This window comes from Lepidochelys kempii, unplaced genomic scaffold (assembly GCF_965140265.1).
Source record: "Lepidochelys kempii isolate rLepKem1 unplaced genomic scaffold, rLepKem1.hap2 scaffold_174, whole genome shotgun sequence".
NCBI classification, from domain to species: domain Eukaryota; kingdom Metazoa; phylum Chordata; order Testudines; family Cheloniidae; genus Lepidochelys; species Lepidochelys kempii.
Window position 1 is genome coordinate 89,534 of NW_027333613.1, and position 25,467 is coordinate 115,000.

At 62.9% G+C, this 25,467-nt stretch overlaps 2 protein-coding genes across 4 annotated transcripts in view; both read right to left on the reverse strand.

Moving 5' to 3' along the window:
• Positions 1-1,173: 1,173 nt before the first annotated feature.
• CHRNB1 (cholinergic receptor nicotinic beta 1 subunit) lies at positions 1,174-14,754 on the reverse strand. 3 transcript variants are annotated; one of them, XM_073326918.1, is made up of 11 exons: positions 14,443-14,754; positions 12,771-12,910; positions 11,802-11,846; positions 10,421-10,530; positions 9,897-10,005; positions 7,551-7,671; positions 5,583-5,774; positions 3,599-3,822; positions 3,239-3,411; positions 2,670-2,817; positions 1,174-1,475 (listed from the first exon to the last, which is right to left on the reverse strand). In XM_073326918.1, the coding sequence occupies exons 1-11, from the start codon at positions 14,492-14,494 to the stop codon at positions 1,335-1,337; spliced, it is 1,455 nt and encodes a 484-aa protein (XP_073183019.1). In that variant the 5' UTR covers positions 14,495-14,754; the 3' UTR covers positions 1,174-1,334. The 3 variants fall into 3 exon arrangements, with proteins under 3 accessions (XP_073183019.1, XP_073183018.1, XP_073183020.1); XM_073326917.1 differs by having other exon boundaries at positions 7,551-7,698; XM_073326919.1 differs by lacking the exon at positions 3,239-3,411 and having other exon boundaries at positions 7,551-7,698.
• Positions 14,755-20,874: 6,120 nt separating this feature from the next.
• The window catches only part of FGF11 (fibroblast growth factor 11), a 15,022-nt gene continuing 10,429 nt past the window's right edge, over positions 20,875-25,467 (reverse strand). The window contains exons 3-5 of the mRNA XM_073326916.1: positions 24,516-24,619; positions 21,958-22,156; positions 20,875-21,653 (exon numbers count right to left, since the gene is read on the reverse strand). Of these exons, the coding sequence (XP_073183017.1) occupies positions 21,538-21,653; positions 21,958-22,156; positions 24,516-24,619 (419 nt within the window). The 3' untranslated portion in view covers positions 20,875-21,537. The remainder of the gene's footprint in view (positions 21,654-21,957; positions 22,157-24,515; positions 24,620-25,467) is intronic.

A 25,467-nucleotide genomic window follows, 5' to 3' on the forward strand; every position in this document is an offset into this window, starting at 1 on the left:
CAAGACACACAATCTGAAAGCTGGGGATAGAGCCCAGGAGTCCTGGCTCCCAGCCCCCTCCTGCTCTAACCCACCAGCCCCCCATCCCAGAGCCAGGGAGAGAACCCAGGAGTCCCGGCGTCCCTTGGCCATGAGCCGGAGAGACCCCGAATGGGGGCCAAGGGTGAGTCTCAGGGAATCCAGAGCTGTTGAGAATCACAGGACATGTCAGGCCCGTACCCTGACCCCTCTGCCCCATGGGCAAGGGACCCACGGTGGCTAGGGCAGCCGCTGACGATTCCTACCCCCTGCCCCACCCCCTACTGAGCGACACAGCCCCCCAGAGGCAGCGGCCTCTAGAGCGGACAGGCCCTGTGCCCCATTCCCTGCCCCCCCGAGCCAGCCAGTCCCTGCCCTGGGGCCAGAGGGGAGCCGGTGCCCCCCTGAGCAGACAGGCCCCTGCCCCATCTCCGCCCCCCTGAGCCAGCCAGTCCCCCCCCCACGTGGGTCTTTTTCATTTAAGAGTCAGCAGATTCTGATGTAAAACTTGAGCTGATGATTAACATGAAAGGACCAAATCTCGGGGAAACGTGCGAGGAACGTGGGGGGAGGGGGGGCATGGGAGATGATCCCCCCATTTAGGTCTCCCTGCCAGACCCAACTACCTGCCCCTGCTCTAACCACTAGCCCCCACTCCCCTCCCGGAGCTGGAACCCAGGAGTCCTGGCTCCCAGCCCCCTCCTGCTCGAACCCACCAGCCCCCCCTCCCCGAGCCACAGAGAGAACCCAGGAGTCCTGGCTCCCAGCACCCTCCTGCTCGAACCCACCAGCCCCCCCTCCCCGAGCCACAGAGAGAACCCAGGAGTCCTGGCTCCCAGCACCCTCCTGCTCGAACCCACCAGCCCCCCCTCCCCGAGCCACAGAGAGAACCCAGGAGTCCTGGCTCCCAGCCCCCTCCTGCTCGAACCCACCAGCCCCCCCTCCCCGAGCCACAGAGAGAACCCAGGAGTCCTGGCTCCCAGCACCCTCCTGCTCGAACCCACCAGCCCCCCCTCCCCGAGCCACAGAGAGAACCCAGGAGTCCTGGCTCCCAGCAGTGTCCCCCGACAACTCTAACCCACTAGACACCGGATTAAATGAAGCCAAAGGATCCGGTTTTACTGTAAACCAAACTGGGATTTATTCAGCCCCAGAAAACAGCCATCAGCACCTCACAGCGCCCTCTGGAGATCACAGGCAGAACTGACGCCATCAATCTCCCCAGGGGCGCAGATCCGGAGTCACTCCCAATCGCGTTCACACGCCCGCTGGCGATCAGCGGAGTGACTCCGGATTCACAGTGGAAGCAGTGGGGCTCACGGGAAGGGGTGCGCGGGGGGCAGGTTGTAGCTGGCGTCGAGGAAGATGGTGAGGGTCCCGACGCTGGTGAAGGTGATGAACGTCCAGAGGAAGAGGCGGTCGACGACCATGGCCACGTACTGCCAGTCCTCCTTGAGCTGGGGGGAGATGGGGGGCAGGGGGAGTGAGGTAGGGGGCTGCTCCTTGCTGCCCCCTATCTGCTGAGTAGGTGCGGCTCGTGACCCCTAACCTCGCCCCACTGACCCTCCTTAAACCATCCCACCACCCCCTAAGTCTGTGCCATTGGCTGCCCCCAACCCTGCCCCATTGTGGCCCCCAACCCCGCCCCACCAACCCCCATAAACCTCCCCGACCCCCCAAGACTGCCCCACTGGCCCACATAAACCTCCCCACCACCCCCTAAGTCTGTGCCATTGGCTGCCCCCAACCCTGCCCCATTGTGGACCCAACCCTGCCCCACTGGCCCACATAAACCTCCCCACTACTCCCTAAGTCTGCCCCATTGGCTGCCCCCAACCTTGCCCCATTGTGGCCCCCAACCCCACCCCACCAAACCCCATAAACCTCCCTCAACCCCCCAGGACTGCCCCATTGGCCCCCTCTTAACCTGGCCCCATTGTGGCCCCCAACCCTGCCCCACTAACCCCCATAAACCTCCCCCGAGCCCCCAAGACTGCCCCATTGGCCCCCCCTTAATCCTGATCCATAGGGGCCCCCAACCCTAGCCTTCAGATCCCCTAAACCTGACCCATTGACCCCCGCAAAACTTGACCCACTGGCCTCTACCCCTGCCCCACCAGTCCCCTAATCCTGCCTCACGACCCCCTCAATTTTACCCTTTGGCCCCTAAACTTGCCCCACAGATCTCCCCACACCTACCCCATTGGCCCAAGCCTGCCCCACTGGACCCCTAACTCTGCCTCACCAACCCCCACAAATCTTCCCCACCACCCCAAGACTGCCCCATTGGCCCCCCCTTAACCCTGACTCATAAGGGCCCCCAACCCTGCCCCACTGATCCCCTAAACCTGCCCCATGGACTCCCTTAAACTTGACTTGCTGGCTGCTAACTCTGCCCCACCAACCCCCAACCCTGCCCCACAACCCCTAAACTTGCCCCACCGACCCTCCCAAACCTGCCCCACTGAGCCCCGCCCCCAAAACCTGCCCCATTGTGCTCCTCATTCCACCCTCCAGGGGTATGAGCAAAGCCCCCCACCGCGCTCAGCGCTGGACAGAGAGACAAGCTCCGATCCCGGGGAGTGGGGGGCGCTGGCTGGGGCTGGAGTCAGAGTCCACGGATGATGGGCAGCCGGCCGGCCCCCACTCACCGTGTCGTAGTCCTCCTGGTCCTGCAGCTGCCGGGCGATGTAGGTGACGGCGTCCATGGCGGACTTGAGGTCGGGCGGCAGGACGAGGCATTCGCTCGGCCCATCCATGAACCGCCTCAGGTCCTGCGAGAAGGGGTCCTGGTAGAACCTGAAGGGTTAACCGGAAAGAGCTGGGAAGACCTCCACGGGGGCCCAAGAGATGCGGCCACCTCTGGGGCGGGGCGGCCGGTGACCCGGGGACCCCTCGCCCTGTCCTGAGATGTGCCCACCTCTGGGGCGGGGCGGCTGGTTGTGACCCAGGGACCCCTTGCCCGGCGCCGAGATGCGGCCACCTCTGGGGCAGGGCGGCTGGTTGTGACCCAGGGACCCCTTGCCCGGCGCCGAGATGCGGCCACCTCTGGGGCAGGGCGGCCGGTGACACGGAGACCCCTCGCCCGGCGCCGAGATGCGCCCACCTCTGGGGTGGGGTGTAACATAAGCTGCACCCTATGGAGTCGAGCACCTCACTCTGTGCAGAACAGCGCCCCCCGCTGAGCCTCCCCTGCCCCACACCGCCCCCCCCCCCTGACCTGCTGGGTTTGGGGAAGAGGAAGTCGCAGTTGGGTTTGCGGATGAAATACTCGTCTGTGCCCCGGTTGCTCTTCACCTCCAGTTCCCGTCGGGGGGCCGGGGGAGGTTTCAGGACGGGCTCTGGTTTCGGCCTCTGCAGCCCCAGGTACCGGGGGAGCCGGTGAATGAAAATCTGCCCGGGAGAGAGAATCCAGAGCCCCCCCATGAGCCCCCACCCTGGAGCCGGGTGGGAGCCGGTGCCCCCTAGAGGGGACAGGCCCCTGCCCCATTCCCCGCCCCCCTGAGCCAGCCAGGCCCCGCCCTGGGGCCGGAGGGGAGCCGGGGGCGAGGAGGGGAAGGGGGTGCAGGGGGAGTGTTACCTGCTTGACCCAGAAGGGCATGTCGTGGGTGTTGGGCGACCGGTGGTGCAGGTTGAGGACCACCACGCTGAGGATGACGGAGAAGGTCACCAGGATCATGGTGAACATGAGGTACTTGACGATGATGGGCACGGCCAGCGAGGTCTCCGGCACCTTGTCCGCCAGCAGCAGCAGGAAGACGGTGAGGGTGAGCAGGGCGAAGATGGACAGGGTGATCTTTTCCCCTGGGTAGAGACCGCGGAGGGAGCATCAGCCAGGCCCGGGGAGGACTGGGAGACCTGTGCCCATCTAGCCTGGCCTCTGGGCTCTCCCCAGTGACAGAGGGCCCATCTCACATGGCCTCTGGTCTCTCTCGTGGCACAGGGGATTCCGGTGCTCATCTGACGTGGCCTCTGGTCTCTCCCCAGCAACAGGGGGTTGTGGGGCCCATCTAGCATGGCCTCTGGTCTCTCCCCACTGACAGGTGGTTGCGGGGCCCATCTAACATGTTGTCTGGGCTCTCCCCAGTGACAGGGGATTCTGGTGCCCATCTAACATGGCCTCTGGTCTCTCCCCAGTGACAGGGGATTGTGAGGCCCATCTAGCATGGCCTCTGGTCTCTCTCCTGGCACAGGAGATTCTGGTACCCATCTAACATGGCCACTGGTCTCTCCCCAGTGACAGGGGATTGTGGGGCCCATCTAGCATGGCCTCTGGTCTCTCTCCTGGCACAGGAGATTCTGGTACCCATCTAACATGGCCACTGGTCTCTCCCCAGTGACAGGGGATTGTGGGGGCCATCTAGCATGGCCTCTGGTCTCTCTGCTGGCACAGGAGATTCTGGTACCCATCTAACATGGCCACTGGTCTCTCCCCAGTGACAGGGGATTGTGGGGCCCATCTAGCATGGCCTCTGGTCTCTCTCCTGGCACAGGAGATTCTGGTGCGCATCTAACATGGCCACTGGTCTCTCCCCAGTGACAGGGGATTGTGGGGCCCATCTAGCATGGCCTCTGGTCTCTCTCCTGGCACAGGAGATTCTGGTGTGCATCTAACATGGCCACTGGTCTCTCCCCAGTGACAGGGGATTGTGGGGGCCCATCTAGCATGGCCTCTGGTCTCTCTCCTGGCACAGGAGATTCTGGTGTGCATCTAACATGGCCACTGGTCTCTCCCCAGTAACAGGGGATTCTGGTGCCCATCTAACATGGTCTCTGGTCTCTCCCCAGCAACAGGGGGTTGTGGGGCCCATCTAGCATGGCCTCTGGTCTCTCCCCACTGACAGGTGGTTGCAGGGCCCATCTATCATGTTGTCTGGGCTCTCCCCAGTGACAGGGGATTCTGGTGCCCATCTAACATGGCCTCTGGTCTCTCCCCAGTGACAGGGGATTGTGAGGCCCATCTAGCATGGCCTCTGGTCTCTCTCCTGGCACAGGAGATTCTGGTGCCCATCTAACATGGCCACTGGTCTCTCCCCAGTAACAGGGGATTCTGGTGCCCATCTAACATGGTCTCTGGTCTCTCCCCAGCAACAGGGGATTGTGGGACTCATCCAACCTGGCCTCTGGTCTCACCCAGGGACAGGGAATCCAGTGCCCATCTTGCATGGCCTCTGGTCTCTCCCCAGGCACAGGGGATTCTGGTGCCCATCTGACATGGCCTCTGGTCTCTCCCCACCGACAGGTGGTTGCGGGGCCCATCTAGCATGGTCTCTGGCATCTCCCCAGCAACAGGGGGTTGTGGGGCCCATCTAACCTGGCCTCTGGTCTCACCCAGGGACAGGGAATCCAGTGCCCATCTTGCATGGCCTCTGGTCTGCCAAGGCGCCCATCTAGGATGGACTCAGGCCTGCTGAGGGAGACCGGAGTCCCGGCACCAGATTCCTCAGCCCCCCGGAAAGGGGGCGGTTCCTGGGAGGAGAGGGAAACCTGGCACCGGATTCCTGCCCCCCCCCCCGCCCGCCATTGCACCAGGGGCAGCTCGTGCCCGTCTGCCCGGCACCCACCGGCGTCGGGGGGCAGGTAGAAGACGAAGATGGCCAGGATGGTGATGAGGATGCAGGGGATGATGACGTTGATGATGTAGAAAAGCGGCTTGCGGCGGATGATGAGGTAGAAGGTCAGGTCCTCGTGTTGTGGATCCCCGGGCAGTGTGTTGTGCCGTGCTGGCTTGTGCCGGATCTCCCACTGCCCGTTGTCTGGAGGGCAGAGAGGCGGGTTAGGGGCCAAGGGGTGCCAATCTGGAGTCACCCCACTAGGAGTTGCAGGGGAGTGGGGCTCAAAGACCATTGGTGGGAGCGGTGGGATCACTACCCAGACGACGCAGGGATTGGCTGCGCGGGTTGTGTCTGTGCGTCAAGTAACTCGGTGTGCGGGCCGCGGATGTGTGCGTGTGTGGGCTGTGTGAGTGTCACATTGTGCGTGTGTTGCGGCTTTGCGGGTCGCTGTGTTTGTGGTGTGGCTGTGTGGCCTTCTGCCTGTGTGTGTTGTGGCTCTGGGGGTGTTTTGCTGGGTGCATCAGGGCTGTGTGTGTGTATGACACTCTGCATGTGTGTGTGACAGAGGGAGAGGGCTGTGCGTGGGTGTGGGGGGGTTGTGTGTGTGGGGGGGGCTTTGTGGGTAGGTGTGTGTGCTTTGATTGTGCATTTGGGACTGTGTGGGTCTGTAGCTCTGTGGGTGTTGTGATTGTCCACGTTTTGGCTCTGTGCTGTGTGAGGCTGTGTGTGTCTCTCTCTGTGTAGCTGTGTGTGGGTGGGTTGTGATTTTGCATGCGTGGCTCTGTGTTTTGTGTGTGTTTAGCGCTCTCTGTGCGTGTGGCTCTGTGCGTAGCTGTGTGTGTGTCATTGTGGGTGTCTCTGTGGGTGTCGCTGTGGGTTTTTGTGTCTCTGTGTGTGACTCCCTGTGTGTGTGTCGCTGTGGGTGTGGCTCTGTGCGTAGCTGTGTGTGTGTGTCTCTGTGGGTGTTTGTGTCTCTGTGTGTGTTGCTGTGGGTGTCTCCCTGTGTGTGTGTGTCTCTGTGTGTCACTGTGGGGGTGTGTGTCTCTGTGTGTCTCCCTGTGGGTGTCTCTGCGGGTGTCTCCCCGGGGGGGTGTCTCTGTGTGTCTCTGTGGGTGTTTGTGTCTCTGTGTGTGTTGCTGTGGGTGTCTCCCTGTGTGTGTGTCTCTGTGTGTCACTGTGGGTGTTTGTGTCTCTGTGTGGGTAGCTGTGGGTGTCACTGTGGGTGTCTGTGTGTCACTGTGGGGGTGTGTGTCTCTGTGTGTCTCCCTGTGTGTCTCTGTGTGTGTCTCCCTGTGGGTGTCTCTGCGGGTGTCTCCCCGGGGGGGTGTCTCTGTGTGTCTCTGTGGGTGTCTCTGCGGGTGTCTCTGTGTGTCTCTGTGGGTGTGGGTGTGTCTATGTGTGTGTCGTTGTGGGTGTCTCCCTGTGTGGGTGTCTCTGCGGGTGTCTCTGTGGGTGTGGCTGTGGCTGTGGGGTGTCACTGTGGGTGTCTGTGTGTCTCTGTGTGTGTAGATGTGGGTGTCACTGTGGGTGTCTCCTTGTATGGGTGTCTCTGTGTGTCGCTGTGTGTGTCACTGTGGGGGTGTGTGTCTCTGCGGGTGTCTCCCCGGGGGGGTGTCTCTGTGGGTGGGTGTGTCTCTGTGTGTCTCCCTGTGTGTCACTGTGGGTGTTTGTGTCTCTGTGTGGGTAGCTGTGGGTGTCACTGTGGCTGGGGGTGTCTCTGCAGGTGTCTCCCTGTGTGTGTGTCTCTGTGTGTCACTGTGGGTGTCTCCCCGTGGGGGTGTCTCTGTGTGTCTCTGTGGGTGTGGGGGTGTCTCTGTGTGTCTCCCTGTGTGTGTGTCTCTGTGTGTCTCTGGGGGTGTCTCCCCAGGGGGGTGTCTCTGTGTGTCTCCCTGTGTGTCTCTGGGGGTGTCTCCCCGGGGGGGTGTCTCTGGGGGTGTCTCCCCGGGGGGGGCTGCGGGGGGGCGGCGCCCGGCTCACCCACGAAGGCGTTCTGGGAGATGACGACCTCCCGCACCTCGCGCCCCTCCTCGTCCAGGGGGTGCAGCAGGCCCAGCTCGGCCGCCCCGTAGGCGTAGGACTGGAACACCATGGAGCAGTTCTGCCAGTCGAAGGGGAAGTAGGTCACCTGGGGAGGGGGGAGAGAGCGTGGACACAGCGCCCCCTGCTGGCCCCCTCAGCCAGCGCCCCCTGCTGGCCCCCCTCTGTACAGCGCCCCCTGCTGGCCCCCTCAGCCAGCGCCCCCTGCTGGCCCCCCTCTGTACAGCGCCCCCTGATGGGCCCCTCAGCACAGCGCCCCCTGCTGGCCCCCTCTGTACAGCGCCCCCTGCTGGGGCCCCTCAGCCAGCGCCCCCTGCTGGCCCCCCTCTGTACAGCGCCCCCTGCTGGGGCCCCTCAGCACAGCGCCCCCTGCTGGCCCCCCTCTGTACAGCGCCCACTGCTGGGGCCCCTCAGCCAGCGCCCCCTGCTGGCCCCCCTCTGTACAGCGCCCCCTGCTGACCCCCCTCAGCCAGCGCCCCCTGCTGACCCCCCTCTGTACAGCGCCCCCTGCTGGGGCCCCTCAGCACAGCACCCCCTGCTGGCCCCCCTCTGTACAGCGCCCCCTGCTGGGGCCCCTCAGCCAGCGCCCCCTGCTGGCCCCCCTCTGTACAGCGCCCCCTGCTGGGGCCCCATAGCCAGCGCCCCCTGCTGGCCCCCCTCTGTACAGCGCCACCTGCTGGGGCCCCTCAGCCAGCACCCCCTGCTGGCCCCCCTCTGTACAGCGCCCCCTGCTGGGGCCCCTCAGCCAGCGCCCCCTGCTGGCCCCCCTCTGTACAGCGCCCCCTGATGGGCCCCTCAGCACAGCGCCCCCTGCTGGCCCCCTCAGCCAGCGCCCCCTGCTGGCCCCCTCTGCGGCACAGCGCCCCCTGCTGGCCCCCCTCTGTACAGCGCCCCCTGCTGGCCCCTTCAGCACAATACCCCCTGCTGGCCCCCCTCAGCCAGCGCCCTCTGCTGGCCCCCCTCTGTACAGCGCCCCCTGCTGGCCCCTTCAGCACAATACCCCCTGCTGGCCCCCTCAGCCAGCGCCCCCTGCTGGCCCCCCTCTGTACAGCGCCCCCTACTGGCCCCAATCAGCACAGCGCCCCCTGATGGGGCCCCCCCTCTGCGGCACAGCGCCCCCTGCTGGCCCCCTCTGTACAGCGCCCCCTGCTGGGCCCCCTCAGCACAATACCCCCTGCTGGCCCCCCTCAGCCAGCGCCCCCTGCTGGCCCCCCTCTGTACAGCGCCCCCTGCTGACCCCCCTCAGCCAGCGCCCCCTGCTGGGGCCCCTCTGTACAGCGCCCCCTGCTGGGGCCCCTCGGCGGCACAGCGCCCCTGCTGGCCCCTCTGCGGCACAGCGCCCCCTGCTGGCCCCCCCCTCTGTACAGCGCCCCCTACTGGCCCCCCTCAGCACAGCGCCCCCTGCTGGCCCCTTCAGCCAGCGCCCCCTGCTGGCCCCCTCTGCGGCACAGCGCCCCCTGCTGGCCCCCCCTCTGTACAGCGCCCCCTGCTGGCCCCCTCAGCACAATACCCCCTGCTGGCCCCCCTCAGCCAGTGCCCTCTGCTGGGCCCCCTCTGTACAGCGCCCCCTGCTGGCCCCCTCAGCCAGCGCCCCCTGCTGGCCCCCCTCTGTACAGCGCCCCCTGCTGGGGCCCCTCAGCCAGCGCCCCCTGCTGGCCCCCTTCTGTACAGTGCCCCATGCTGGCCCCCTCAGCACAGTACCCCCTGCTGGCCCCCCTCTGTACAGCGCCCCCTGCTGGCCCCCTCAGCCAGTGCCCCTGCTGGCCCCCCTCTGTACAGCACCCCCTGCTGGGGCCCCCTCTGCGGCACAGTGCCCCCAGCTGGCCCCCTCAGCCAGCGCCCCCTGCTGGCCCCCCTCTGTACAGCACCCCCTGCTGACCCCCCTGTGCTGCACAGCGCCCCCTGCTGGCCCCCTCAGCCAGCGCTCCCTGCTGGGCCCCCTCTGTACAGCGCTCCCTGCTGGGGCCCCTCAGCCAGTGCCCCCTGCTGGCCCCCCTCTGTACAGCACCCCCTGCTGGCCCCCTCAGCCACCACCCCCTGCTGGGCCCCTCAGCCACCACCCCCTGCTGGCCCCCCTCTGTACAGCGCCCCCTGCAGGGGCCCCCTCTGCGGCACAGCACCCCCCTGCTGGCCCCCTCAGCACAGCACCCCCTGCTGGCCCCCCTGTGCTGCACAGCGCCCCCTGCTGGGCTCCCCTCAGCACAGCACCCCCTGGTGGGCCCCCCTTGCTGCACAGCGCCCCCTGCTGGGCCCCCCTCTGTCCCCTGCAGCACGGCGCCCCCCCACCTGGATACTGCAGCTGCTGCGGTAGAGGGCTGGGGGAAGCCAGCGAACGGTCCCAACGTGAGAGACCAAAACGTTCACAGGCAAGGCGATGTCGAAATTCCCATCGTTACTGAAAGAAAGAAAGAAAGAAAGAAAGAAAGAAAGAAAGAAAGAAAGAAAGAAAGAAAGAAAGAAAAGGAAAAGAGTGTGAAAGAGAGAATGGATGAGTGTGAAAGAAAAAAGAAAGAAAGAACGAAAGAACGAAAGAAAGATGAGTATGAAAGAATGAAAAAAGGATGAGTATGAAAGTGAGTGTGAAAGAAAGAAAGAAAGAAAGAAAGAAAGAAAGAAAGAAAGAAAGAAAGAAAGAAAGAAAGAAAGAAAGAAAGAAAGAAAGAAAGAAAGGAGGGGCGTCACATGGGCGAAGGACGCCAGCTTGTACTATTCACACTCCCTGGCCACCTTGTCCTAGGGCCTCTGTCTGCTCCCTTCTTGGGGCCCCCCACAGCCCCCGGCCCCCCGCAGCCCCCCGGCCCCCCACTCACTTGTTCATGAGGGAGATGTCCGGGAGCCAGACTTTGTCGGAGGACGTCCGGATGGCCGTGATGTCGTCGAAGTCGGACAGGTTCCAGCTCAGGCGATAGTCGGTCCACTCCTGGGGACGGCCGAGAGAGAGGGATGGACGGAGAGGGGAAAGAGACGGGGGTGAGTGGGAAAGAAGGAAAGAAAAAGGGAATAGTGTGAAGAAAAAGAAAGAAAGAAAGAAAGAAAAGGAAAAGAGTGTGAAAGGAAAGAAAGAAAGAAAGAAAGAAGAAAGAAAGAAAGAAAGAAAGAAAGAAGAAAGAAAGAAAGAGCATGAAACAAAGAATGGATGAGTGTGAAAGAAAGAAAGAAAGAAAGAAAGAAAGAAAGAAAGAAAGAAAGAAAGGATGAGAGTGAAAGAAAGAAAGAATGGATGAGTGTGAAAGAAAAAAGAAAAGAAAGAAAGCAAAGGAAAAGAGTGTGAAAGGAAAGAAAAGAAAGAAAGAAAGAGCATGAAACAAAGAATGGATGAGTTTGAAAGAAAGAAAAGAAAGAAAGAAAGGATGAGTGTGAAAGAAAGAGAGAATGGATGAGTGTGAAAGAAAAAAGAAAAGAAAGAAAGAAAGAAAGAAAAGGAAAAGAGTGTGAAAGAAAGAGAGAATGGATGAGTGTGAAAGAAAAAAGAAAGAAAGGATGAGAGTGAAAGAAAGAAAGAAAGAAAGAAAGAGCATGAAACAAAGAATGGATGAACGTGAAAGAAAGAAAGAAAAAGAAAGAATAGGAAAAGATGAGTGCGAAAGAAACAAAGAAAGAAAGGATGAGTGTGAATGAAAGAAAAAAGAAAGAATGTGAAAGAAAAAAGCATGAAACAAAGAAAATATGAGTGTGAAAGAAAAGAAAAGAAAAGAAAAGAAAAGAAAAGAAAAGAAAGAGAGAATGGATGAGTGGTGAAAGAAAAAAGAAAAGAAAGAAAGAAAGAAAGGATGAGTGTGAAAGAAAGAAAGAGCCCCTCCCCCTGTGTTTCTCCGTCCAGCCCCACCCCACCCTGTGAGGCCGGGCAGGGCTGTTTGCCGGATGGCACACATGGGGAAACTGAGGCATGCCATGACCTGCCCGCCGTCTGTGGCTGAGCTGGGAATGGACCAGCCCCCACCGGCTCCTGTTATAAATCAGGAAGCAGAGCTGGGGCACATTTCCCCATTGGGACCCCCCCTTTTACAACCCTCCCAACTCCCCCCTCCCCCGCAAAGCAGACATCTTCCCCCTGCTCTTCCTCCCAGCAGCCATCAGGTGGCGCCAGCTACCTGCCCAGGTGTGAAGAGGTAGCTGGGGGAATGCAGACCCCAGGTGGGGGATGGGCCGTAGGCATGGAAATGTTTTGGGGTGGGGGGGGATGGCACCCACCAGGTCCATATACACCTTCGTGGTCAGCTCCTCATCCTTTTCGTTCTGGGGGGGGGAGAAAGGGTTAAAAAGTCACTCGGGGGATACCCCCTCACCTCCAGAATCCTGCCCCCCCCGCAGGATCGGGGCCTCCCCGCCGTGTAACCCCCTTGAGAAGGCCCCTCCCGGTGGGGGGGATCTTGGGAGGGATAGATGGGATGGGGGGGTGGGTTTATGGGGGGGGTAGATGGGGCTGAGATGGACTCCCACTTGGGGTGCCAACCCCATGCACATAGCCAGCTGCCCCTCCCCCCCAGCCCCATTTCCGCCCCCCCTTCCCCGTCCGCTGCTATTTATAACCCGCCCGGGATGGGCCTCCGGGACAGCTGCTGTTTCTGTCCGCGGGCCAAGGGGGGGTGGAGGAGGACGGGGCCTTAACCCTCTCCCTGCCAGGGCCGGGGGTCCTGCTCCCCTCCCGCCCCCCCCCCCCGCCTGACGAAAGAAATCTAGAACGAGAGGCCCAGGGGTCACAGCCGAGGCCAGCGGGTTCTAGGCCGCTCTAGCGTGGCTGCGGCCCCTGGCCCGGGAAGCTAGCCTAGAACACCGTCCCCGCAGCCCGGGGGGCCGGGGCGAGCGAGGCCGCTCTAGAACGTCACCGGGGAGAACATCCCGGGCCCGGCGCCCTGCTCTGGGCTGCTCTAGAGCACGGTATAGACGGGCCCGGGGGGTGATTGGGTCTAGGCTGCCGCCAGGGCGGTACTCTAGATCGCAGCCCCCTCAAGGACCAGGAGCCACGGGCACGGGACCAGGGTCTAGACCAGGGTCTAGACCAGCCGGCGCCTCCGTCCCACGCCGGCGCCGCTCTAGAACGTGCCCCCCGTTTTGGCCAGCCGAAGACCGGGGGGCGCTGGCCCAGGAGGCCGACCTAGAACCTGGTCTAGACCAGAGCGGGGGCGGGGGCCCGGCCGCTCTAGAACCCAGGTTCCTCACCAGGCTGATGAGCTGGGACAGCGACATGCCCACCCGGACGAAGACCTTGTCGGTGAGGGTGCGGGCGGGGCGCACGTTGGGGTTATAGCTCTCAAAGAGCTTCTCCAGGAGCCGCTCCTCCGCCTCCAGGCCGCCCGCGGCTGCCGGGGGAGAGAACGGGTCCGTCCGTCTGTCTGTGTGTGGGGCGGGGGGTCAGGGTCCCCATCGCGCCCCCCCCGCAGCCTGGTGCTGCCCCGTGGGACTGAGCTAACTACTGAGCCGGCTCTCCATCCCTCCCTCCCCTTCCATCCACGCACCCCCACACCTCTCTATCCATCCATCCACCCCTCCCTCCATCCCCACGCCTCTCTATCTATCCATTCACCCACCCCACACCCCTCTATCCACCCATCCACCCACCCCTCTATCCATCCATCCCCACACCCCTCTATCCATCCATCCACCCACCCCTCTATCCATCCATCCACCCCTCCCTCCATCCCCACGCCTCTCTATCTATCCATTCACCCACCCCACACCTCCCTCCACCCATCCCCACACCCCTCTATCCACCCATCCCCACACTCCTCTATCCATCCATCCACCCACCCCTCTATCCATCCATCCACCCCTCCCTCCATCCCCACGCCCCTCTATCTATCCATTCACCCACCCCACACCTCCCTCCACCCATCCCCACACCCCTCTATCCATCCATCCACCCCTCCCTCCATCCCCACGCCTATCTATCTATCCATTCACCCACCCCACACCTCCCTCCACCCATCCCCACACCCCTCTATCCACCCATCCCCACACCCCTCTATCCATCCATCCACCCCTCCCTCCATCCCCACGCCCCTCTATCTATCCATTCACCCACCCCACACCTCCCTCCACCCATCCCCACACCCCTCTATCCATCCATCCACCCCTCCCTCCATCCCCACGCCCCTCTATCTATCCATTCACCCACCCCACACCTCCCTCCACCCATCCCCACACCCCTCTATCCATCCATCCACCCACCCCTCTATCCATCCATCCACCCCTCCCTCCATCCCCACGCCCCTCTATCTATCCATTCACCCACCCCACACCTCCCTCCACCCATCCCCACACCCCTCTATCCATCCATCCACCCCTCCCTCCATCCCCACGCCCCTCTATCTATCCATTCACCCACCCCACACCTCCCTCCACCCATCCCCACACCCCTCTATCCATCCATCCACCCACCCCTCTATCCATCCATCCACCCCTCCCTCCATCCCCACGCCTCTCTATCTATCCATTCACCCACCCCACACCTCCCTCCACCCATCCCCACACCCCTCTATCCATCCATCCACCCCTCCCTCCATCCCCACGCCCCTCTATCTATCCATCCACCCACCCCTCTATCCATCCATCCACCCCTCCCTCCATCCCCACACCCCTCTATCCATCCATCCACCCACCCCTCTATCCATCCATCCACCCCTCCATCCATCCCCACACTCCTCTATCCATCTATCCCCCCACACCCCCATCTATCCCTCCACCGCCCCACATCTACACCCAATCTCTGTCCCCACATCGTACCCCAGTGCCCATGGCTCTATCCGCTCGACCTGCCCCCTCTGGCCCCCCACCCTGTTCTCTAGCTGGGGCCTGGCTTGGGGTGGGGGTGGGGGTGGGGGTCTGAGCTTACCCACTGCCGGGAGAAGCCAGAGGGTCACCAGCAATGGGGCCGCCCGCGCCATGGCTGCGTCCGTCTCTCTCCTTGAGGCCCGGCTGCCACCCAGGCCCCCCGCCCCCCACCAGCCACCCCATTGGTCCCACCAGCTGTCACTGGAGTGGGCGTGGGGGGGGGGCTGGTGGGTTCCGGGGTGGGGGCCATTTTCCACAGCTGCCACAGGAAATCTGGTGGCACCACCTGTTCTGGACTGAGGGGGGGTGGGGAGGGGGTGAGAGCCAGGATCTGTAACCCCTTGGGCCCCAGAGACTGCGAGGGGAGGGGAAGGGTCCCCAGCGGGATTCGAACCCACGATAGATAGATCGAGGGGGCGTCTGGGGATAGATAGATAGAGGGGGTGGATGGGGATGGATGGGGTAGGTAGAGGGGGAGATGGGGGGAGATTGGTAGAGGGGTGGATGGGGTAGGTAGATAGATAGAGGGGGGGTGGATGGGGTAGGTAGAGGGGTGGATGGGGGAGATAGACAGAGGTGGGTGGATGGGGGGAGATAGATAGAGGGGGTGGATGGGGGTAGGTAGAGGGGTGGATGGGGGGAGATAGACAGAGGGGGGTGAATGGGGTAGATAGAGGAGGGTGGATGGGGGGAGACAGATCGATACAGGTGGATGGAGGGGTGTGAATGCGGACAGATAGATGGGGTGTGAATGCGGGTGGATGGATAAATGGAGGAGAGGGGGGTGGATGGGGTAGGTAGATAGATAGAGGGGGGGTGGATGGGGTAGGTAGAGGAGGGTGGATGGGGGGAGATCGGTATATGGGTCGATGGGGGGAGACAGATTGATACAGATGGATGGAGGGGTGTGAATGCGGACAGATAGATGGGGTGTGAATGCGGGTGGATGGATAAATGGAGGAGAGGGGGGTGGATGGGGTAGGTAGATAGATAGGGGGGGGTGGATGGGGTAGGTAGAGGAGGGTGGATGGGGGGAGATCGGTAGAGGGGTCGATGGGGGGAGACAGATTGATACAGGTGGATGGAGGGGTGTGAATGCGGACAGATAGATGGGGTGTGAATGCGGGTGGATGGATAAATGGAGGAGGGGGGGTGGATGGGGTAGGTAGATAGATAGAGGGGGGGTGGATGGGGTAGGTAGAGGAGGGTGGATGGGGGGAGATCGGTAGAGGGGTCGATGGGGGGAGACAGATTGATACAGATGGATGGAGGGGTGTGAATGCGGACAGATAGATGGGGTGTGAATGCGGGTGGATGGATAAATGGAGGAGGGGGGGTGGATGGGGTAGATAGATAGGTAGAGGGGGGGTGGATGAGGGTAGGTAGAGGGGTGGATGAGGGGAGATAGACAGAGGGGGGTGAATGGGGTAGATAGAGGGGGGTGGATGGGGGGAGACAGATCGATACAGGTGGATGGAGGGGTGTGAATGCGGACAGATAGATGGGGTGTGAATACGGGTGGATAGATAAATGGAGGAGAGGGGGGTGGCGGGGGGGGGGACGGGGGCCGTGGGGGATGGGGGACAGGCAGAGGGGTGGGGGGCGGATGTCTGGGGCTGAGGCCGCCCGGAGATGGGGAAGACCCGGAACCAGATTCCCCCGTGGCCTGGAATGGCCCCTGGGGCAGGTTCTCCGTGGGGCTGAGGAAAAGCGGGCGGGGGGCGGGGGGCACCGTGTCCCCCCCCGCCGGCGAGATGGAAGGCCTGGAACTGGAGTCCGGTGGGGCCTGGAATGGAGTCAAGCGGCAGCCGCTTGGCCGGGAGCCGGGTAAATCCCGGATCTGGATTACAGCACCCCCCTGGATCGGAGCGGGGGGGTAGCTGCCCCCCTCCCACCGGGACACAGAGCCGGATAGGAGCCCCCACAGCCCCTCCCCCCGGGACACAGGTAAATTCCGGAGCCGGATCCCAGCCCGGAGTCCCCCACAGCCCCCCCCAGGACACGGGTAAATCCCGGAGCAGGATCCCAGCCTGGAGTCCCCCACAGCCCCTCCCCCCAGGACACGGGTAAATCCCGGAGCCGGATCCCAGCCTGGAGTCCCCCACAGCCCCTCCCCCCAGGACACGGGTAAATCCCAGAGCCGGATCCCAGCCTGGAGTCCCCCACAGCCCCCCCAGGACACAGGTAAATCCCGGAGCCGGATCCCAGCCTGGAGTCCCCCATAGCGCCCCCCCCCCCCCCCAGGACACAGGTAAATCCCAGAGCCGGATCCCAGCCTGGAGTCCCCCACAGCCCCTCCCCCCAGGACACGGGTAAATCCCAGAGCCGGATCCCAGCCTGGAGTCCCCCATAGCGCCCCCCCCCCCCAGGACACAGGTAAATCCCAGAGCCGGATCCCAGCCTGGAGTCCCCCACAGCCCCCCCAGGACACAGGTAAATCCCGGAGCGGGATCCCAGCCTGGAGTCCCCCATAGCGCCCCCCCCCAGGATGTAGGTAAATCCTGGAGCTGGATCTAGGCCCGGAGCCCCCCCACAGCCACAAGGAGCCAGGTAGAATCATAGAAATGTGGTTTATTCCCTTGGTTGTGCAGGTCGAGGGGGGGCCCTGGCCCCTTTGTACTGAGGGGAGAGAAGGTGGGGGGGTTTATTGCAGAGGGAGGGGCTGTCATTCATGCAGGGACCCCAGGGTGCGGGCCAGGGCCTGGTCCTTATTGCTATCTGTTCAGGGAGAGGGTGGGGGAGGGGCAGGAAGGAGGAGGAGCTACAAAGGGGTGGGAAGTAGGGGGCGGGGCCAAAGAGGGGCGGAGCCAGGGGGCAGTAGGGGGAGGGGCAGGCAGGCAGGGGGCAGGGAGGGAGTAGCGGGTAGGAAAGGAGGGGGAGGGGCAGTAAGAGGGACCAGGGAAGGGCCAATCGGGGTGGGGAAGGGAGCAGGGGAATGGGGGGAGGCCTAGGGGCTATGGATAGAGGAAAGGGAGGGGCCCATGAGGGTCCTGTGTTCCCCTCCCCCACCCGCTCCACGTGGTTGGGGGCAGGTTGGGGCCCAGGGGTGGGGGGCCAGAGCTGTACAGAGATATACACAGTGTTGGCTTGTACAAAATACACACGAGAGAGAGAGACGTAGAAACCCCCCTCCCTGATCACAGGAGCCCCCCAATCCAGATTCTCCCCCCCCCACCATGCACGTGACCTGAGTCCCCCGCCCCATGTGGCAGGATTCAGTGGGGCCAGCCCAGCCTGCCTGGGGAGAGCGCCCCCTGCTGAGCGCCCCCCCAGCCCCGCTCCCTGCCCCACAGCGCCCCCTAGGGCCGCCCTGCCTGCCGGGGGAGAGCGCCCCCTGCTGAGCCCCCCCCGCTCCCTGCCCCACAGCGCCCCCTAGGGCCGCCCTGCCTGCCGGGGGAGAGCGCCCCCTGCTGAGCGCCCCCCCAGCCCCGCTCCCTGCCCCACAGCGCCCCCTAGTGCCGCTCTGGGGCCAGCCCTGCCTGCCGGGGGAGAGCGCCCCCCCGTGAACCCCCCAAGACACATCCCAAAGAGTGAAAACCGTGTGTGTGGGTGTGAGTGTGAGTGTGAGTTCGCATTTACTGCCCCCTGCTGGCCGCTCCACACCCCCCCCATTCCCTCTCACCTGCGAGAGGGACTCACAACCGCTCCTGTGTGTCATGGGCCCCCCATCGCCACCTTGTGGCCTCCCTGCAGACCCCTCCCCCCTCCCTGCGGACCTTCAACGCTGCCCTCAAGAGGGGCAGTTGCCCGGGGGGGGGGCAGAGGGGCCCCCCCCAATATTCCTGAGTTCTTCCACACCCCTGTTATTGCCTGTCATGGGGAGAGGGGAGGGGATGGGAGACCCCCCTCTGCAGCTAGTTATGGCTCTCTCCTCTGCCCCCCCATTTGGGGGGGGGCTCTGTAGGTATTTATCCCGGATATGGCGGGAGGCCAGACTGGCTAGCGGGGTGTAGCCAGGTGACTCTCCTCCCATCATGGCTGGGAAAATATCAAACTGGGGAGGGAACCCAGGAGTCCTGGCTCCCAGCACCCCCCCCCGACCCACCAGACCCCACTCCCCTCCCAGAGCTGGGGTGGGAACCCAGGTGTCCTGGCTCCCTGCCCCCTGGCTCTAAAGCACCAGCCCCCACTCCCTTCCCAGAGCTGGGGAGAGGACCCAGGAGTCCTGGCATTAGGAAGGGAATGGGGTGGAGTGGGTTATAGCAGGAGTGGGGGGATGGGTGGGCTGGGAATCCGGACTCCTGGGTTCCGTCACCAACAGAGGGAGAAGTGCAGGATCTGTTGATTAGAGGCAGGGTGGGGCCAGGGAGAATTGGCAGCCAGGACTCCTGGGTTCTCTCCCTGGCTCTGGGAGGGGAGTGGGGCTGATGGTGAGAGCAGGGGGAGGGGGAACTGGCAGCCAGGACTCCTGGGTTCTCTCCCTGGCTCTGGGAGGGGAGTGGGGCTGGTGGTGAGAGCAGGGGGAGGGGGAACTGGGAGCCCGGACTCCTGGGTTCTCTCCCTGGCTCTGGGAGGGGAGTGGGGCTGATGGTGAGAGCAGGGGGAGGGGGAACTGGGAGGCAGGACTCCTGGGTTCTCTCCCTGGCTCTGGGAGGGGAGTGGGGCTGATGGGTTAGAGTGGGCGGGGTGGGGGTGCTGGAAACCCGGACTCCTGGGTTCTCTCCCTGGCTCTGGGAGGTAGGCAACACACATGCCAGGGGACCCAATTCAGATAATTAAAAGTCTCCTAGGCCAAGGCCTGCCCTAAGGGGAACAGAAAAAGGCTTTGACCTCCCCCCTGCAATATTCCCCCCACCAGTAAGCAATAAAATACAACAGGTGTCCATCAAGCATAGAACCCGCCCCCCACATATACCCTCCCCCCCCGCCCAGATTGTCCTGGAGTCTGGATCCAGATTCCTCTTGACTGGCTTTGTCTCCTGTTATTGCAGGGCTGCATCCGACAGAATTTGGCATGTTGGAGGGGGAGGGGCTGGTGGGGAAAAGGGGCGGAGTTTCCTGTTGCCTCTCCCTTCCCCTCCGCCGGATTGGCTTCTCATTTCCATCGAAACGGCGAAGAAATCCGGCATGGATGGCTCTCTTCCCCCGCCCCTGGTGACAATGTCACCCCCCGGTGGTCGAAGAAGGTACGACGCCCTGGCGTGTGCCGGAGAAGGTGCTGTCTAGAACACTCTCTCCTGCTGTGACAATGTTGCCACCTAGTGGGGAGAAAGGGTATCAGCTAGAGGGTGGAACCGTCTTTTCCCCCTGGGGTGACAACATCACCACCTGCTGGTGGGAAAGAGGAACATGCTGTCTTTTTACTGCAAGGGAAAATGGCGTATATAATAGTCCTCTCCCAAGGTGACCATGTCACCACTCGGTGGTCTCAAGCCCGGGGGCGATTTCCCAACGTCGCCCTCCGCTGGCGGGAAAAGGATCGCGCCCTTATTGCGGCAATCCGACGCTTTCCCAACGTCGCCCTCCGCTGGCGGGAAAAGGCATCGCGCCCTTATTGCGGCAATCCGACGCTTTCCCGACATCGCCCTCCGCTGGCGGGAAAAGGCATCGCGCCCTTATTGCGGCAATCCGACGCTTTCCCGACGTCGCCCTCCGCTGGCGGGAAAAGGCATCGCGCCCTTATTGCGGCAATCCGACGCTTTCCCGACGTCGCCCTCCGCTGGCGGGAAAAGGCATCGCGCCCTTATTGCGGCAATCCGACGCTTTCCCCGACGTCGCCCTCCGCTGGCGGGAAAAGGCATCGCGCCCTTATTGCGGCAATCCGACGCTTTCCCGACGTCGCCCTCCGCTGGCGGGAAAAGGCATCGCGCCCTTATTGCGGCAATCCGACGCTTTCCCGACGTCGCCCTCCGCTGGCGGGAAAAGGCATCGCGCCCTTATTGCGGCAATCCGACGCTTTCCCGACGTCGCCCTCCGCTGGCGGGAAAAGGCATCGCGCCCTTATTGCGGCAATCCGACGCTTTCCCGACGTCGCCCTCCGCTGGCGGAAAAAGGCATCGCGCCCTTATTGCGGCAATCCGACGCTTTCCCGACGTCGCCCTCCGCTGGCGGAAAAAGGCATCGCGCCCTTATTGCGGCAATCCGACGCTTTCCCGACGTCGCCCTCCGCTGGCGGAAAAAGGCATCGCGCCCTTATTGCGGCAATCCGACGCTTTCCCGACGTCGCCCTCCGCTGGCGGAAAAAGGCATCGCGCCCTTATTGCGGCAATCCGACGCTTTCCCGACGTCGCCCTCCGCTGGCGGAAAAAGGCATCGCGCCCTTATTGCGGCAATCCGACGCTTTCCCGACGTCGCCCTCCGCTGGCGGAAAAAGGCATCGCGCCCTTATTGCGGCAATCCGACGCTTTCCCGACGTCGCCCTCCGCTGGCGGGAAAAGGCATCGCGCCCTTATTGCGGCAATCCGACGCTTTCCCGACGTCGCCCTCCGCTGGCGGAAAAAGGCATCGCGCCCTTATTGCGGCAATCCGACGCTTTCCCGACGTTGCCCTCCGCTGGCGGAAAAAGGCATCGCGCCCTTATTGCGGCAATCCGACGCTTTCCCGACGTCGCCCTCCGCTGGCGGAAAAAGGCATCGCGCCCTTATTGCGGCAATCCGACGCTTTCCCGACGTCGCCCTCCGCTGGCGGAAAAAGGCATCGCGCCCTTATTGCGGCAATCCGACGCTTTCCCGACGTCGCCCTCCGCTGGCGGGACAAGGCATCGCGCCCTTATTGCGGCAATCCGACGCTTTCCCGACGTCGCCCTCCGCTGGCGGGACAAGGCATCGCGCCCTTATTGCGGCAATCCGACGCTTTCCTGACGTCGCCCTCCGCTGGCGGAAAAAGGCATCGTGCCCTTATTGCTCCAAAGGAAGCTGGCATAGATCAGAACCTTTCCCAATGTCACCACCTGTCGGCCAAACAGGGAATCATGCTCTCAGCTGGCATGGAAGACCATATATATATACACACACACGCAAACCCCTAAATATTTCTCCAGCAGGGCAACGTCGTCCCCCGGTGATGGCAAAGGGTATCACACCCTCGATGGCATTTTTTCTTCTTCTGAGGTCCAGAGGTTGAATGTAGGTAGGCAGGCGTCCTGAGCAGAAGGGGGCAGACATGCAAGGGAGGGGCGTGGCTGGAGCGGTGCCGACACCCCTCCCCGACCTTGGGGTTACGTCGCCTTGCAGGGCTTGGCTGTCTCTTTGCTGGGGGCCCCGGCCTCGTCTGATTTCTGGGGTGCCGAGGGGTCCACCACGTTATGGAGCGACGGTTCACGGTACATGGCCACTGTGAGGAAGGAGAGAGAGACACACAGAGGAGGAGGAAGTGAGGGATAACACGGGATTGGCTGCCCCAGCCACCCTACCACCCCAGAAAGACGGGTCACATGGGGGTGGCAGAAGTTTGCACGGCACAGAACAGTTGGGAAGGGAGGGGTTGTGTATCCGGGGCAGCGTGCCCGGGCCAGAGGTGGGAAGGAGGATCCATGTGCCTGGTTGGAGGGGCACCGGGGTGGCGGGGGGTGTCTGTATTTTACATCCCCAATTGCTTCCTCTAGACACCACCCCATCGTCCCTGCTGCCCTGCTCACCTTCCAATAGCTTGGGCAGGAAGTGGGCGGCGGCTTTGGTCTTCTTGACTCGGTTTCCCTTCATGGGCTGGCCTTCTTTGTTGATGCCCAGATACCAGGAGCGGCCGGATTCGCGCTGGCGGTACAGGGTGGAGGAATACATGACGTAGTAGTTCTCGAAGACACACTCCTTAAACCGGCACTCGGCGGTGAAGTGAGCCTGGGAGAGGAAGGGAGGGAGAGAAAAGGGGTGAGCGAGAAAGGAAGGAAGGAAGGTCTCTGTGGTGGGGAGGGGGGGTGTAATTACCAACTGTGGGCAGTAGAGGGCAGTGCCCGCTCTGGTCTTTCAGCCAGGAGGCGACAGGGCTCGGACGCCTGGGTTCCCAGTCCCGAATCCCGGGAAAGGAGCCAGGGGCGTTTTAATAGTCAAGACCGGCCTGGGTGGCAACTTGAGACGGGGGCTGAGTCACCAGGGCCCCCTGCTGAGCCCCCTCCCTGCTGTCTGCCCCACAGCGCCCCCTAGTGCCCCAAGGGGCCAGCCCTGCCTGCCAGTGGAGTGCGCCCCCTGCTGAGCCCCCCCGCCTGGCTCCCTGCCCCACAGCGCCCCTTAGTGCCCCATGGGGCCAGCCCAGTCTGCCAGGGGAGTGGGCCCCCTGCTGAGCCCCCCGCCCTGCTCCCTGACCCACAGCACCCCCTAGCGCTGCCCTGGGGCCAGCCCTGTCCTGCCAGGGGAGAGCGCCCCCTGCTGAGCCCCCCGCCCCGCTCCCTGCCCCACAGTGCTGCCCTGGGGCATTGGGCCCAGCACTGACTTCAGAGGAGAGCGCCCCCTGCTGCCCTCAAAAGCAAGCTCTGGGCTACTCTGCTCCAGCTTGGGGCATTAGGCCTGGGGCCAGGGTCCAAGTGTCTTGGCTGCGTTGGGGGTGCCCGGGCTGCAGTGGGGGGCTGCCGTGTGTGTGTGCGGGGGGGGGCCAGGTCGGGGGCAGTGACATGAATATTCCACGGGCTGGAGAGAGGGCTCGAGCTGGCTGCCCCCAACCTGGGGGGCAGCCGGTCGGGAGCCATTGAGGGTGGCCGGATTTGAGGGGTTGTGAATTACACAGTCTGTCTGTTTGTGAGAGAGACGCAGGAGGAAGGGGGAGCGATTTCAGAGAAAGAAAGAAAGAAAGAAAGAAAGAAAGAGGGGTGTATGGGGAGAGAGAAAGAACAGATGAATGGACGGGGAGGGCATGTATGGACCCGGACGGATAATTAGGTAGATGGGGTGTATGGGACTGGCTGGCAGGATAGAAGCGGAGTTTTGGGGATGGACGTTATTTTCCCTGTCAGTGTCACGGTGCCACGTTCACCATTATGTTCACTACCACGGCCACGTTCACGGTTATTTTCACGATCAGCACCGCGTTCACCATTATTTTCCCTGTCAGCACCACGTTCACTGTTATTTTCTCGATCAGCGCCGCGTTCACCGTTATTTTCACGATCAGCGCCGCGTCCACCGTTACTTTCCCTGTCAGCACCACTTTCACCATTATTTTCCCTGTCAGCACCACTTTCACCATTATTTTCCCTGTCAGCACCGCGTTCACCATTATTTTCCCTGTCAGCACCGCGTTCACCATTATTTTCACGATCAGCACCGCGTCCACCGTTACTTTCCCTGTCGGCGTCATGGCGCCCCGTTCACCATCGCTTTCCCTCACCTCACGTTATTCTCTGCCCACAACGAAAGCTCAGCGCGGGCCCTGGCCCACTCCCCAGCTTTTGCTGCCCTCCACAGCACATCATGGCTGGGGAGAGGCAGGGGCGTGGTGGGAGAAACACGATGGAGAGCAACAGGGAAAGCGTGTCAGAAAGACACGGCCAGACAGACATGCTCCGGGGGATGGACAGACAGAACAGCGTAGCGGGGAGGCTGGTGGCGTAAGCCCTCTCTCTTCCCGGTCGCAGGTGGGGATTTTCTTGGTCTCTCCCAGGGGTTCCCTAAAAATCAGACCAGCTGCTAAATTTAACACAGCATGGGCGGGGGAAGGATACTTCAAGGGGAGGAAGGGCCCAGGTACCATGGGGCCTGAAGAAGAGGATTGTGCGGGGCAGAGTTAGGAGGGGGCATTGCTATCCCAGAGCACCCCACGTGGGGCAAAGTGGGGGGCTGTTCCGTGGGGGCGGGGATAGCTGGCATGCCAGGTTCTGCATCCCCCCACCTGCCCCCAGCACAGTGGGACTCTCTGTTTGGGAGACAGGGGTTCGGACTGCGGGGAGCAGGGGTGGCCCCCCTACTGGCAGAGAGAGGATACTACACCCCTATTAGCCCTGACCAGCCCGCTCCTGCAGGGCTCACCCAGAGATCCCACCGCTCACACCAATGGATCTCCGAGCTGCCTCCCTGGGGATGCACTGTCACGACCCACCACTAGCCCCACCCTGCAAGCAGCACCCCCTGCTGGAAGAGAGATGATCATGCCCCCTATTGGCAACTCCACCCCTCTGGGACCCAGGGCACACACACAACCCTGAGATCCCACCGCTCACACCAACGGTCGGTTTAGTCAAGAGGGAGGGCCGGGGGGAATGACACTCACGGAGGTATAGAGGTAGCCCTCTGCGTTCATGGCGATATACTGCCCCGACTTGGTGCCCTGGATGGCGACCACGCGCAGTCCCACAGGGATCAGGTTAAAGAGAGCTGGGGGAGACGAGACAGATAGCAAGGCATCAGCCCTGGCACAAACAGCAGGTGGGAATGGGGCACGGGGCCTGTCCCCTCTCGGGGGCACCAGCTCCCATCTGGCCCCAGGGTGGGGACTGGCTGTCTCACAGGGGGCGGGAAATGGGGCAGGGGTCCATCCCCTCTAGGGGACGCCGACTCCGATCCCCACTGCCCGATTTTGCAGAAGCTCTGCCTGGATCCTGGACTCCTGGGTTCTTCCCCACGACTCCTCCCCCTCCCTCACTCCTCTTTAGAGACGGATTTATTTTTCCTCCCCTGTCATCCCTTCTCGACGTTAATCCCCTTCTTTGCAATCCCAGATGAATATTCAGGACTCTGCCTGATTGGAGACAGCTGGAGCCGGAGGGGGGTGGGTGGGATTAGGTCAAGGCAGGATTTACCCATCTCCTCTATGCACACAATGTGCTGCCCTCTAGCGGGGACAGGCCCCGGGCCCCATTCCCCGACCCCCTGAGCCAGCCAGTCCCCACCCTGGGGCCGGATGGGACCTGGCGCCCCCAAGAGGGGACAGGCCCTGTGTCCCATTCCCTGCCCCCCTGAGCCAGCCAGGCCCCACCCTGGGTCCCAGATGGGAGCCGACGCCCCCTAGAGGGGACAGGCCCCATGTCCCATTCCCTGCCCCCCTGAGCCAGCCAGGCCCCTCCCTGGGTCCCAGATGGGAGCCGGTGCCCCCTAGAGGGGACAGGCCCCATGTCCCATTCCCTGCCCCCCTGAGCCAGCCAGTCCCCACCCTGGGTCCCAGATGGGAGCCGGCGCCCCCTAGAGGGGTCAGGCCCCTGCCCCATTCCCCGCCTCCCTGAGCC

Coding starts and splice junctions, on each gene's coding strand:
- CHRNB1 (XM_073326917.1), bottom strand. CDS start 14,494: ATGGCGCGGGCGGCCCCATTGCTGGTGACCCTCTGGCTTCTCCCGGCA. Junction 11,847..12,770: donor TGTCCCAGCTCATCAGCCTG/GTGAGGAACCTG, acceptor TCCCCCCCCCAG/AACGAAAAGGATGAGGAGCT. Junction 10,006..10,420: donor GACATCTCCCTCATGAACAA/GTGAGTGGGGGG, acceptor TCTTTCTTTCAG/TAACGATGGGAATTTCGACA.